General features: G+C 44.7%; 1 protein-coding gene across 2 annotated transcripts in view; it reads left to right on the top strand.

The window, feature by feature from the left end:
- Nucleotides 1-14,599, top strand: part of CAPZB (capping actin protein of muscle Z-line beta subunit) — a 52,934-nt gene that overhangs the window by 11,304 nt on the left and 27,031 nt on the right. For both annotated transcript variants that reach the window (XM_021417271.1, XM_021417270.1), the window contains exons 2-3: nt 3,191-3,280; nt 12,987-13,108. In XM_021417271.1, the coding sequence (XP_021272946.1) occupies nt 3,191-3,280; nt 12,987-13,108 (212 nt within the window). The remainder of the gene's footprint in view (nt 1-3,190; nt 3,281-12,986; nt 13,109-14,599) is intronic.

Below are 14,599 nucleotides of genomic sequence, written 5' to 3'. Positions count from 1 at the left end.
ACTCCTCCACAGGAGCTCTGTGCTGGATGAAACACAGGGCTGGGGGAAAGCGGGCTGGTATCAAGTAAACACTAAGCTCATTACGTCCTGCAGCCTCAAAGCGCTTGGCTTCAAGTCCGGGCTGAGAGACGGCTGTGTGATCACCTCACCGAGCAGGGGGATAAGCCTCCCCGTGGCTAAAGGCAAGAATTCCACAGCGTGTTTTGTCTAGAGATGCGTGAAGAAACTGTGTCTTCCATATGCAATTTGATGAGGGCGTTAAGCAAGTGGAGATCTAGGAAAAAAGTGAAGTTAGAGCGGAGAGATGAATGGGCCAGGCTGTCTGTCGTGGGGTGAGATGTGTTCTCAGTTCCCAAAGAACACCATTCTCTTGCACGGTTTGTGTAAGGGCTTTGTGGGATTTCCTACTAACGTGCCGCTGTCAGAATTGCAGAAAAATGCATTCCTGGGAGCGTGCTTTCCTCTGTAAAATCAGGAAATGTGTGCTGCTGGGGTTAGCACCTTAGATGTGATTCCTCTTAGATATGTACAGCTACTCTAGATACCCGGCTAGGGCATAGATTGGAACCAAAGGATGTGTGTGACCTCAGGCCTGCTTCCTAAAAACCTTGCTTGCCCAGCACAGGATTGAATTGCCCATTCAGTTCTGAAGCAGGGCATAACGAGTGCATCCAGCACCCAACTGCACGGCTGTGCTCTGTGGTGTCTGCTTTGCATTGCCTCCTTGTTTGGGCCAGCATGGATTTGTGCTGGGTTGAACTCACTGTATAGCCGCAGACTCAGGCACAGAGATGCATCAGAACCTGCCTTCATTTCAGTGCTCTATGCAAGCCATTTAATTATTTAAATGCTCTGCAAGAAATCTGGGATCCTGCTGCTCAGCCTTGCTTCTCCCTCAGAAAAAGCCACGCTTCTCATTGGTATATGCTTGCATATTTTTGAGCTTTTCTTGGTTGCACGCAGCCACTCGTGCCAGCTGTGGCTGAACCCCTTTAAGAATCTCTGCCTTAAGCAGACTTGCTCATGTATTTTCACAGCTGTTAATGAATATACTGTTATAAAAATGTCAGTACAAGTTCTTCTGGTTATCCATAAAAGGATTCTGCAAATGCAGAAGATAATCCTTCACTCAGTGCAGTTTATTTCAAAATTGCCATACCATAAAACGCCTTCTCTGAGGTTGCAGCTTTAATAGTGGTTTTTAACACCATTATTTCCCTAGTTTTTTGTCTGTCAAACAATTCCAGCTGGCCGAGCAGGACAGGGCGCTTCCGTGAGCATTCCCACGATCCCCAAGCACGGAGCACGACCTTGCAACCACACAGCAGCTCTCCTTCCGTGATGTAAGAGGTAGCAGGAGGTAAAGACAATACTTGGTGTGATAGATCCCCTGCCTGGGCTTGGCTGTTGCAGAGGGGCACTCAGAGCCCATCTCAGGAATGCCTGAGGGGTAGTAGCAAGGAGTGAGTTTTCCTTTCCCTGTATTTGAAGAAGGGCACGAGATGCTGTTATCGCTGGGGAGTTTTCTCCCATCATTTTTATCTTTGCACATGGGTTATGCCTGGATTGGTGTTTCATCTCCAGCTGATCTGAAATATTCGGCCCCTCCTGGGAAGAAGACTGCTCTCGGTGTGGAAAGTAAGAGGAAAGGAGTGACTGTGCTCATAAGCAGTGTTTGGAGAAGCTTCCTGTTTTTGAGCTCATGACCTGCACGGGTCAGCCTGCAGAGAGCAGCAGCGCCAGGGCTGCGGGTTTCTCTGCCCATTGGTGCTTCACTCCAGACTCATTTCTGCTGAGGATTTGCTTGTCACATTACCCAAGCACTTAAAGAGCGTGGGGACTGAATGCATCCTCCTTTTAGCACAGCAGGTGACTGCCATAAGCTTGTGCTTTCCATGCAGAGAGTGAGTTGATGCCTACCTGCGTGTAGAGCTGGAGTGTTTTCCAAAGATGATGTCCAGTAACCTAAGAAATAACTGCACTATCTCCCCAGACCGGTGTGACTTGCTGTCCGTACAATATTTACCTTTTGACAGTGAATGGGCAGTGCCTTTTTTAGAACCATTTTCATAACGGATGGCTGCCAAACTGAGAACTCCCTCTTTCCTCATTGCCAGTGTTTGGCTTAACTGCACGGAGCTTGACTTCCCACTGCTTCTCCCTGGCACGGGGGCTGCTACTTGGATCTCGTGGTAATGGAACTGCTTCAGTTTTGAAGCCTTTAAGTACAACTTTAGGGCTTGGTTGAATGTAGGAGGGGAAAGTTAAATTTAAGGTCATCGTATACGGGCAGCTAGAAGTAGAGAAACAAAAAGGGAGGGATGAGGGAGTGAAAACAAGCTTGCTGTGCTTCAGGATGGTAATGTGCTGTTGGGTTTGCAGGGAAGTGACTCTGTCCCTTGGTGAGAAGAAGAGCTAAAGGTTATGCTGGGAGCACAGTTCCGCTCACTGGGTGTCTGTGATAATGTCTGTCGAAGGTTTTCCGACTCTGAAATGACTTCTAAGCTTTTTTTTTTTCCTGTGTGGAATGGGATGGAATGCCAGCTGCACCATGCCCTATTGGAGTGCGTTGCTGCCGTTTCTCCAGAAAATTAAAGCTGCTGATTCCTTAGCTACAAGCAGCTTTTGGTTTGTCGTTTGGAATAAGAAGGAAATAATGGATCATACTTGGTGCGTGTTTCACTTTGCATTTTGGTAAAGCTGAGGGAGAGGGAGATCTGTCAGAACAGAATTTGCCTTGGGTGCTGGTTGTCTGGAGCTGAATGACACAACGCAAATGAGGAAGTGCTAAAATTGTTTCAGGAGAAGGAACTTTCAGTTCCCTAACGCAGATTAATGTTGAGATAGCATGGAAAAACATTGCACTGAGTGCTTCCTTAAGTGTAGGAGACAATTTTTGGTGAGGAGGACGGGGCTGCTCGGTGTTACATTGGTGGCACGGCACCAGCTTAAGCCATGCCCTTAGAACGGGGCTCTAGAACACTTCTTGCAATACCAAGTGAATAATTAGTGATCAAATGGTACCAAACTGTGTTTTATCAAAATGCATCGATGTAAAACGTTCTGCAGATCAGAATTGCTGTGCTCCTCCCCTAACAGAGGGGTTGACAAGCACTGCAGCTCTCGTTCACGTGACTTTGATGTGTTTATCTGTGCATACGGTGACAGAGGGATGTTCTTGTTTCCACAGAGTGACCAGCAGCTGGATTGTGCCTTGGATTTGATGAGGCGTCTGCCTCCACAGCAGATAGAGAAGAATCTCAGTGACCTCATTGACTTGGTGAGTACTGCATGCTCCAACCAAGTAATGACCTGGGTGTGACAGTGATCTGATATGTAAGAACATTTCCTGAGGCATCTCCCAGGTATGGTGATCTGCAGTTCTCTCCTCCTGTTTTGGCACGGCTGAGGAATTGCCCAATGCCAGGAATCTGGCTGTTTGTTTTGGGCAAACCAGCAGGTACTGCTGCGTGTGTATGGAGATGCTTTCGGGTAAGGGATCATCAGCACGTTTCTTGATGAAGTCATCAACAGCTTGAAGGCTGCATTTTTGCAAAAGTAATTGAAGAGTTCATACAGGTTGGGTGCATGCCCTCGTACGTGAGTATTCTCTCTAGGTTAACTGCTTTCCAGTCTGCAGTTTGAAACTGGACTTTTGCTGTAGATGCAGCAGATGTGCAATGACACGTGCTTTGGAGGCCTTATGAAACAAAATATTGCGGGACTATAGTGCTGCAGTTCTGAAGAGTGCCCAGATCTATTTATAAATGATGCCATACCAGGTGTTCTGCAGTCCAGTGAGTATTCAAGAAAAGCCCTTGCCAACTGCCTTGTGCTGCTACCTGTTTTCTGCTTGCCCACGTGGTGTTTACTGACCTTCCATAAATTGGAAGCAAAGTAACTTAAAACAACAGTACACATATGCCCATTATCAGTTGCATAAAGTTGAGTTGTGCACTCTGAAGTGACATGCTATGCATTTTGGTTTATAATGGGCTAGTTAGTGTTAACTGTCCCTGAAAATTAATGTGGTGCAGTTGTCTCTGGAACAGGTTGAAGTATTACGAAATGCAAATGTAATCTGTGTAGAACCGAGTGTATAGGAAGCTGGGAAAACTTGTTTCTGCTGTCCACTCTGAGTATACGGTTTATGCTTAACAGTTTTCTGACCTGAGCTTCCAGACTTTTGAAGACAGGGATATTGAGTTTGGAATGGAGCTGTTAGAGTTTGAATCAAGACTTCCCTGCTATCTTCCTGTGAGAATTGCAGCCCGTTCCTTTGGTGGAGCTAAATCTTATGCATGGTTCTCAGACAAGGTTTGTCAGCGACTTTAAAAACCTGGTGGTTCTGCATATAGCATCTGCTTGAACTAGTACCTCTTAATTAAACTGCTTAAATAGCATCCAAGCTGTTTGCCATCTTTGTGTGCGGAAGAGTGGCTGCTTACCAGGGGAAAAACTTAGCTGAGGAGTCTGTTCCTAAGTGGTATTGCAGCTGGTCTTGATGAGCTTGGGAGGAGTCCTATGGTGAAAGAGCTGTGGCTGACTGAAATTTATCAAACTCTATTTAAATATTGCATTTGGTAACATAAGCCAAGGTATAGGCTTAAAAACAAAAAAAGAGCTCTGTGGGTCAGGGAAAGAAATCGTTCCCTCCAGGAAGGGATTATTTCTCTTTCTTGAAACCATTTAGTAATTGTCTACATCTGTGCCACCAAAACTCTTGGCAGCTTAAGGCATCATTCTTGTGGCTGTTGCTGGAGGTAGGACACAATAACTAAATCCTGGTTTGATCTGGTCTGATACAGCAGGTTTTCTGATGAAATGTTGTGGCATGAGCAGATATCAGGGTTTGAGCAGCTCTGAGGACCATCCAGAACAATGAGCTGTTTGGGGAGCTATGGTAAGCTTGACTGTGTAATTGGCACGAGGTCTTCCTAATGACTCAGAAAATTGCTGGTTACCTCTAAATGTTGGGATTACTTTTGGATGGTGCTCGTTAGTGCTCTCCATCGGCAACACACTCTCGGGGCTTCTTTTCATATTGAAAGTGTAACATGAAACAGACCAGTTTGAAACATGCTTATTAGGAGGGGATCTGTATGATTCCCACCCTAGTTCCTGCAGTCCCTTCTGTGGGGTGGAGATGACATCACGTGTTAAAACCAGTATGATTTATTTATTAGCGAGACATCTGTAAACCTCTTCTGCAGCCTGCTCTCAGCCTGACCTCCGCAAGACAGAAGCCTACAATATTTAGATAAGAGCAGTATGTGCACTGCCACCTTGTAAGAGCTCCAAAAACATCACAAGCCAGCCTCTAGCAAATAGTTTTTTTGACCTTTTTTGGCAAGTTTCGTCCAAACCTTTACGGCTGATGGTTTTTATTCTGTTTGCTTTACCATTACCAGACAATCACCTCCTTGATGTAAAAGGTCAGGCTCTACATGTGTGACGAGCCCGAGCAGGTTCATTAAGTTTGTGATAGAATTATAAAAGATGGCAGCCTGACTTCTGCTTCCTTTGTATTTGGTCTCCTTGCTTCATTACACTTCCATGCTGGAGTAGACTTGGAGCAGAGACCTGAGTCTTGTTTTGTTTTTTTTTTTTCCCCTCTCCTGTGGGAAGTGTAGGTTATTCTTTGGTCTATTTGCAGCTCAACTTTCCACCTTTTGATAGGAATTGATCTGCAGACTGATACATAGCTACTGTTTTGATGCTTATTTAAGATCCAGTGAAAGACATGGATGGTGACTTAAACGTGTCTTTGTATGCAAAACGTTTCCAAAACAAATCCAGGAAGAAACTAACATCTATTTCCTAGGCTTGTCACGCTGCTGGGAGGAATAGCTGGGCTAAATTTCCTCCCTGAGGTCCCAATTATTCTATACCCAAAGCTCTGCTTTTTAATAAGAGAGCGTCTGGGTGCCAGAAAGTGGATGGAACATGTTCAAGGCTGTCCATTACTGCCCCCAAGCGTCAAACAGACTAGACAAGGGGTCCAAACTTGAACATGAAGTAAAAGGCTGGGTGAAAGAATAGGATTTTTGGGTCACTGGCCCTCATCAGACCAGACACTTTTCATTCATTAGCAAAACAGTTTGTGGTTTGCCCTTTTACCACATCTGTTGTTGCTTTTTCAGACTGCGGAGTCCTCAATTAGGGTTCATTAGAGACCTTGTCAATCACAGGACTCAGGAGCCCTGCCTGAAAGAAGCTGTGCAGGGTGCTGGTGATGTGCCTTGGCATGGAATGCACTGCTTGGAGTTCAATTAGTTGTTATTTGTAAAATAGACTTCTCGGAGGCTGTCAGAATGTGTAAGAGGACTTCTAAATCACTAGCAAAAGTGTTTAGTGCGGGCAGATGCCTTTTTAAGGGCAACTTCTGTAAATTAAAATATTTCTCTGCATAATGCCTCTGGAGGATGGGATGAGGGAAGCCTTGGAGCCTGTGCCTGTCAGCCAAGTGTGGCATGTAAAGGAGCATGCATGAAAAGGACATGAAGTGATTGCACTGCTCATGCAAACTGCACTTACTGGCACTAGTAAGGAGGCTGGTAGTGCTGCTGGATGGCTCGTACTGACAGGTCGGACCCATCCTGGGGAGTTGCCCTCCTGCTTCCATTCTCTGAAGGCGACAGCTGTGCAGTCAGTCAGTCCCCACATACCTTCAGCTGTGCTCTTTCCAAGAGAAACTCCAGAGGAGGCATCAGCTTTCAGGTGGAGCTGTTGTGGAGGACCTCTGCCCAGGAGCACGCAGCAGGTAGGTGAGCAGTGGCTGGGCCCCACCTTCCCGACACCTTTCCCATCACAGGATGGAGGTGGGGTTGGCTGTGCTCCTGGGCCACGTGCACAAGTAAGGGGTCTGGGACAGGAATGTCTCAGGCTTCAGTGTGGAAGTTGACATACCCTACATCTTGGTAAACGTTAAGCAGGTTCCTCTGCAAGCAAGAGTTTCCTGCAGATTGTTTAATTTGGAGGTTTGCCTGTGAGCGCGTGTATAAATTAGGTGGAAAATCCAGCTGACTCAGGAGAATCAGATGGCTGGCATGAAGGTGAGCCTGGAGAATCGTCCTTTTGAAACTCAATCACAGAGTGGACGGGCAGGACTTGCCAGGACAGGGCTTGCTCACAGCCCTGCCTTTCTTTGTCTCTCTTCCTGGTAAAGTTGGTATCCAGAGAACATTCGACTTATCCCATTTTTCTTCAGTACTAAACGTGAAGGCCTTCTTGTAGTAGAGAATCAAGATCTTGCTGCCATGGAAGAAGCAAAGCTCAAGTTCTTCTGTCTATAAATCAGTTGCTAACTTTGTTGTTCGTTGTTTCCCAAGGGCCGCTTGCAATTGCAGATTTGAGAGTGACCATCTTTGCTTGATGTTTCTCATCGTGGGAGAATGCTTAATTATTTTAGTAGCAAGTGTTACTTTCTCAAAAGGTCCGAGTGATGAATTTGTGCTTGTCTAAACTTCAGATGTAGAAATACTTGAACAATATTCATGAGCTTGCTTCACATAGCTAGTGTGCTTCCAGGCAAGCCTCAGATCTGCTTGTATGCCTTCAGTAACAGAAAATACATTAAGCTTGAGAATTTATCTTCTGGAAAACTACACAGACCATAAAGAACATGAGAATGTGACTGGAGCTTTTTGTAGTTGGAGTCCAAAAGTAAAAAGCAATCTGCAGTACTGAGAAGATAAAATAATTGAATACAGATGGCTCGCTGAAGCTCTAGTGACGGTGGAAGATTTTTTTTTTTAAATAAAAATTAAAATAAAGTTGAGACTTAGTGAGAAGAGTGGAAGCAGAAGCACTTCCAGCAGCCAGAGCTGGGTTTTTGCCCTGCTGCTGTTCCTCAGCTTGCTGCGTGGTGCGGTGGGCTCCGGGCTGGCAGCAGCCAGTTGGCTGAAGAAAGGGGCTCTGGCCCTGGGTGAATGGATGGTGGGTGAGAGCCAGTTTTCCATTTGGTGAGTAGCTGTAAGCAGGAGCTTTTCCACCTAGAAAAGATTACCTCTGGATACCTTGATGGTAACTGGACATCACACTACATCTAAATTGCCAATGGAGCGCTTGGCATAGAGCTAGCGATCTCCCCATGCATGAGACCATGCATTTCTGTTTCATTTCTGGCTTCAATTTCACTTAAGTCTTTTTCTTTTTAAGCATAAACTGTACCTCTTTTTCATCCAGGCTCTTGCCATTGTACTGCTGCTGTTACAAACCCTTGAACTACCCGTTTAAATCTCTTCCTAGAGGAATGTAGGGAGGAGAATCACTTGATGAGCTTGAATCCTAATGAGAAAAGTAAGTTCTTTTAAAGGTAGTGGGGAAAGTTAGGCTATAGAAACATCAAGGGGAAGGACTGGTGAGAGTATGTGTGCCTCTGGCTTTCCCATAGCTGTCGCTGGGCATCTCCACCGCCAGCTGGATGTGCAGCCAGAGCTTCCCAAGATATTGATACGCTGTGACGGCTCGTGGGACTCGGGACTCGTAATGGGATCCAGGAGCCTTCACCTGCAGGTCACTAGTCAGAATGTGGGGCATCTGCTTGTGCTGCCAGATGGCTAGCTTTTGTTTCTCAGTAAGCTGCATAATGCTGAATCCAGCCCTGTTCTATGCAGCAAGGCGCAGGAAGAACGCCGAGGATCCCGTTCTGTGAACGGCCTTCACCTTGCAGAGTTTAGATGCACTTCCTCGAGCTAAGCTGACAATGTCTCATTAATTTCTGCCCTGACATCGCTAACCAGATGAACCTAGGTCTGCAACCTAATTAGCATTTGCCTCTTGCCAGAAAAGCAAATGGATTTTTATTTCACTTTTGGTAATTCTTGCAGCGCTGGGCTTCAGTGCAAATACTTGAGTAGAGCTGAGCTCTTACCAGTATCGACTACATCTGGCCTTGAACACAGAAGTCCATTTAAGTGTCATTTAATAAACAGAGCTTAAAGAGTGTGTGGCCCTTGGACATCTGATGGATCAAATTAAGGTTTAGCAATGTGTGGATTTGTGGGAGTGACTTTACTGGTGGTTTTAGGCCCAAGATGAGTGGAGCCAGGCTTCCTTCTAGAGTTTCCACAACATCCGTTCTGCCGTGTTCTGCAGGAACAGGAAAATCTGAGGCTGTGGAATGACTCAAATCATAATAATATTTTATTAGAATGCTAGCCCAGAGGGGAGGAATCCAGGCTGCAGGGGGGTCTCATGCCAAAGCAGTTCTCTTGCAGGCGTGCTGGTGACTTGCATGGGCTCTTTGCACTCGAGTGACGCTTTGCCCAAGTGACACGTGCAGTATTTGTTGTGCGAGTTAGCTTAAAGAAAAAGCAAATGGAAGACATGAGAGTTCACAGACGTTTAAAATATTCATTTTCCTGCTTGCATGCAGCTTTTAATTAAAAACAGCTTGTCATGTGTGCTTTCAGGTACCTGCGTGTTGCAGACACTGATTCAAACAGCAAATGGATCTGAATGCCTGCATTGCTTAACTTTAGAAGCTCGCTCTGTCTTCTGATTCCTTAAGGAAAAATGTTCCATCTTTAATTTTACTGCTTTTTAACTTAGTGTTCCAGCATCTGAGGTTCCTGGGGAGGTCAGGATGTACTGACCTCTGCATAAACATGGAAAAAGAGGTATTTTTAAGCACATGAACCTCACACTAACAGTATTACCGCTTCAATTGCAAGCATCATTCATTTCAATCAAGGCTGCTGGAAAAAAAACAGTATCAGTAGTGTGCTTGGGTTGCAGGGCTAGCAAGCCAACCCATTAGCTGTTCTGAATATGTAAGGTGCAGAATTTGATGCAATCCAAGGAGCGTGATCAAAGCCAAGGTGGAGAATGCATCTCCAGCGTGGAAAAGCTGGAATTTACTTGTTTGATCTTTACTGCTTCTTTACTTCACCTTTATAAGAGGCTAATTTAAGCATTAAAAAAAAAAAAAACAACAAAGCAGCAGTAATTGTTTTGGTGATACGTTATTTTACCAAAAAGCGAGATGAGAAGGAATCGTTATTAGCTGAGCTACTCTGACAAGAGCACGGCTTCGACTGTGGCACGAGTGATTACTTGTCTTGATAGCAGAGCGGTCAACTTAATTAAAACACTGTCCACATACCTGGCTTGCTCTGATGGGGAATATTGTTACACAAGACAACAGAATCCTTGTTCAACATGCAGGAGGGTATGCTTAACTCACTTCCATTCCGCTTCTCTTTCCTCTGTACTACACATTCATTGTATATGTCCTTGGGGGGGAAAAAAAATACATCCCCCCCGCAAGCAGCGCCCTGTTGCACGGTATGTGCTGCTGAATGATGCTGCTATTCAGTTCCAGGCTGAGCAGCTGAGTTGGGCCTCCCAAGAGCCCTCATTTTTCTTCACTGATTTACATTGAGGGTGGTCTCACCCCATGGCTGTGGATACGAGCTGCGGAACAGGTCACTGAGCTCTTCTTTGTGGAAACATGGGTGCGCTGTGGACTGAATAGAATTCATGATGGCTTTTTAGCTCAAGATACGAGGCTGAGATTATATTCTGCATGTGACCTGCTTGGAGTGGGAGAAATGGGTGTCAAAATGAAGATGGGAGCGCGCTCTTGGCTTAGAAATCAATCCTCACACAGCCAACGTTTTCGTCGCGGTGACGCTCATTCACAGCGTGGCCGTGAATCAAATCACTGCTTTACATTTCAGGATTTGGCCTGAGAAGCGAGTTAATTAGTGCAGTTTTAAATGCAAGCCAGAGTGCCCTTTGTAATGACTGCTGGAGACAGGTGCACTTACTCGGGCACCCGGTGCCTCTTGGCTTTCCCATTAACACAAGAAGCTAACGAGAAAGGTTCACAACGCAGATCTGTTTGCCTGGAACCTCTGAATGGCAGCGGGTCAGCCGGGCTGTTGGGCAGAACCGCCTTCAGTTTGGATTGGGAAGTTTTCTCATTAAATATAAACTGAATTCCACAAGGGTCTGAGTGCACCCAAAGTAATTTAGGTGCTTCAGGAGGAAAATTCAGTGCTTGGCTTGGGGAAGAGTTTAAGGAGGGGCATATATAGTGTGAAAGAGCTGCTCGGTGCGTGTGTAGCTGTGCTTGTTCAGCCCAAAATATTTTAGCGTTGCGTGTTTTAAAATGGAGTAGGCTTAAATTCAGAAGGAATCGACAAATGTCGTGTCGCTGGAGTCTTTAAAGCTGCAGATTGCTGTGTTCAGGTTCCTGCTTTTGCCTTTTAAGTGGCTTCGTAACATAGAAGAGGAAGATCAGTATGCAAAAATCTGGTGAATCTCTTCTTATAGAGGAAGTACAGCAGCTGTTGGAAGTTGATGCAAGAAGTGATGCAAAAATTATTCTCTTAGGGTAGCTATGCCATCCTCGGATGTTCTTCCAAAAATTGAATTGCATGAGCAGCTCCATCAGCTGAAACAGCTCTGTTCTTTTATGAATGAATGCGATTTTCATATACTTCCAAAGTGGATTGGGCTTTTCTTCCCCATTTTATTCTGAAACAAACTGAAGGAGAAAAGGATATATCGCCTGAAGTCCTGGAGCAAAGAGAGAGTGTTTAGAAATATGATTGCAATATGGTATTGAATTATATTATAATGTTACAGTCTAGTAAGTAGATGGTATGATACATTCACTGTTATTCCTCTAAGACCAGCAACAGCTCATACAAATTGAGAAAGTGTCTGTGCTTATGCACAGTTCTGTTACTGAATCACCCAGGGAGGAGTTTAGTTCATCATTACTGCATGGAAATGAAATTCATTGTTTTTTAGCTGGGATTAATGTGTCAGGGGTTCCTTCTAGTCACCAGGAGCTTGCGCTGTCCCAGTAAGCAGTGCAGCAACACCCTCAGCACGCCTGGGATCTCCAGGAGCGGCACGTCTGGGTGTTCTGGGTGGAACTTTTGGAATTTTAATGTGAAATCCTTAATATTGCATTATGAAAACAGAGGTTGTAAACACGGGGGGGGAAAAGCCTGCAGCTGTAACAGCCCAGGCAGAAGCATCCCAGCGACCTCTGAGCACCGCTCAACAACAACCTGACTTAATTTGGCAGCGTGATTTTTTTTTTTTAATTTAATTTTTTTTATCTTGGACATGAAAAATTAGTGGAGTTCTGTAAGGATTCATGAGAGCTTCACATGGGAATTTGCAGGTGGCTTTTTTTTTCTTTTTTTTTTCCCTGAGGGCTTTTTAGTTGGTGATCTTGGATGCCAGATTTGTCTTTTGCAGATGGGGGTGATGCAGTTACCCCTGCGTGTTTGGGGTCACTGGGGTTGGAACCACAAGGCTTAGAGCTCCACGTCCCTTTATGGCACCTGAGTGTTTGGCAGCGATGCTTTACCCAAAGTCCTGCCTCTGCTGTGTGTTTCTTACCCTCTTCCACCCGAGGGATCTTCTCTTGTAAAAGATTTTAGTGGGCAAGTGCTTTTTTTTTTTTTTTTTTTTGAGAAAATTAGTAAATCAATAATTATTAGTCAAATTAGCAAATAAATGCACCTCAACCCCCAGAGTAGGACAATGAGGGGATTTGCTATGGTGCAAATTCCCTTGGTGCAGGGAATACTGATGCCCATGTAGGAGATGGGTTTGGTTTTACACGAGCGTGTGCGCATACATGCACATATTTCTATTAACCAGCATGGTAATGGTTGGCCAGCTGCCTGGAAACTGTTCTAAACTGTACCCGGAGTGGGAGCTTGTGAAAAATACGTTAGGGCGTACGGATGGCGTGTTCTTTTAGCAGCTCTCTGGCTTCCACTCCATTATAAATATTTACCTTGATTCATCAGTCCTCAGCAATCGCTTTACTGGCCGTCCTTGGCAAGAAGCTAACGTTGAGGCTGTGCGTATTTAAGCCTACTGGACCACACCAGTGGTTGGGTAATTAAATGTGAAATCGTTGGAGCTGGGCTGTTAGTAACAAAAGCTGTTCTTACGGATACCACACTCTGTTAATTTTAATCTTATTACCTTCTCTTCCCTCCCTTCAGGTCCCAAGCCTCTGTGAAGATCTCCTCTCCTCTGTTGATCAGCCATTGAAGATTGCACGAGATAAGGTGGTAGGAAAAGACTATCTATTGTGTGACTACAACAGAGATGGAGACTCATACAGGTGAGTTCCTATCCCAAGAAAGGAGCTAACTGCTTTACTTTCTACATCAGAGCGTTGAAGTCCCTTCTCCCTCTTATTCTTATCCAAAAAATGGAAATGTAAATGGTATTAAACTATATTCAGTTCATCTTGGTGTTGAATCTGGGACTGTTTCAAATCCTGTTCTCTTGAGGAAGGCACTGGCTATGGAAGTTGTCCTTAATATTTCCCTGATGCATAAGACACAAACGTCTTCATCACCTGGGAACTGCAGAAGGCTTTGCTTTCAGACAACATGGTTGTATGGCTGCTAATCTGATGACCTTTGCAGCGCGGGTCCCTGTCTGTCTGCCTCAGGAACAAGATATGTTTTATCCTAGAAGCCCCAGTACTTTGTGTGCTTTCTGTACCAAGATTTGTAGTCATTCACTCAAGCCTAAAATGTGATGTCGTTATCCCATTAAAGGGCTGACGCTAACGGATTCCTCTTAGGCTTCTTGTAGCACAGTTCTATCTCTGAGCGTTAGAACCAATTGGATCTCCAGAAGAAATGGCTGTGGTGGGCTTGGGATGAAATTAAACCACCCCTTGTTGCAAGGTTGTAAAATCTTTAGAATGGCTAGCAACCGAAAAATGATGATTCAAGCAGCAAGTTTAAACAAAAGAATTATTGGTTCGTGCAAAGCAGCGTGGACTTGCCAGCCAGGAAGGCTGCTTTCAGTTGTGTTTTCAAGGGGTTGTTCTCATTTTGGATGTGCAGTGTCATTAGTTCTCAATAAAAATCTTGGCCCCAGCTTTTAGCAAAGGAAAGGAATCCCTTTCTACCGAAATAGCTAACTTATTTTGAGAACTGTAGGCAAAGGCAATGAAAATATTTGAACAATATGAGCTTTAGATAATTATAATAAATTTCAAAGTGGAAAGGGCTGTAATAATACGATGAGTGTTCAGTATATTGGCAGCCACTTTGAACTCAGTCTCTCCTTTTATGCTTGTATTCCATGCCTTGCCATTACGATGATTATATTTCAACAACCAATGCTTAAAGCTATTTGTTTCCCTTTTTCCACTGCCTGCCTTTTGTTAATGTCTGTAGTGTTGGTGCTTAGTTCCAAATATTTTAATAAAGAACTACAAAGCTTATCCAGCAACCTTTGTGAATATTGCATCACCTGGCTTTTGCTCTTTTCTCTTAACGAAGGCTGCTACGCCATGAAGTAATGAACGCCATCCATCTTCTGTCCTGAGTTAGCAGCTCAGCCATTCCACCTCTTCTGGTTCCCATTAGAGGCTTAGATCTCTTACTCTCTTTGCTGGTTTGGTGTAATAGCTTATGTTTCTAGTGCTAACAATTGGAACTGCTCTGCAGTAAGAATTTAGCTTTCCTTTGCTCTGCTTTGCGGTACTGATTTATGCTCATTTGGCCAGGAGGTTTCAAAAATTCTGTTTAAAGGCGGAATTCCAGAAAATATTTTGACTTTTTTTTCCTTTGGCTCAGACCATCGTTGCAGA

This window comes from Numida meleagris, chromosome 20 (assembly GCF_002078875.1).
Source record: "Numida meleagris isolate 19003 breed g44 Domestic line chromosome 20, NumMel1.0, whole genome shotgun sequence".
NCBI classification, from domain to species: Eukaryota; Metazoa; Chordata; class Aves; order Galliformes; family Numididae; genus Numida; species Numida meleagris.
The sequence above is the reverse complement of the archived record's forward strand: the minus strand, read 5'-3'. Positions and strand labels throughout refer to the sequence as shown.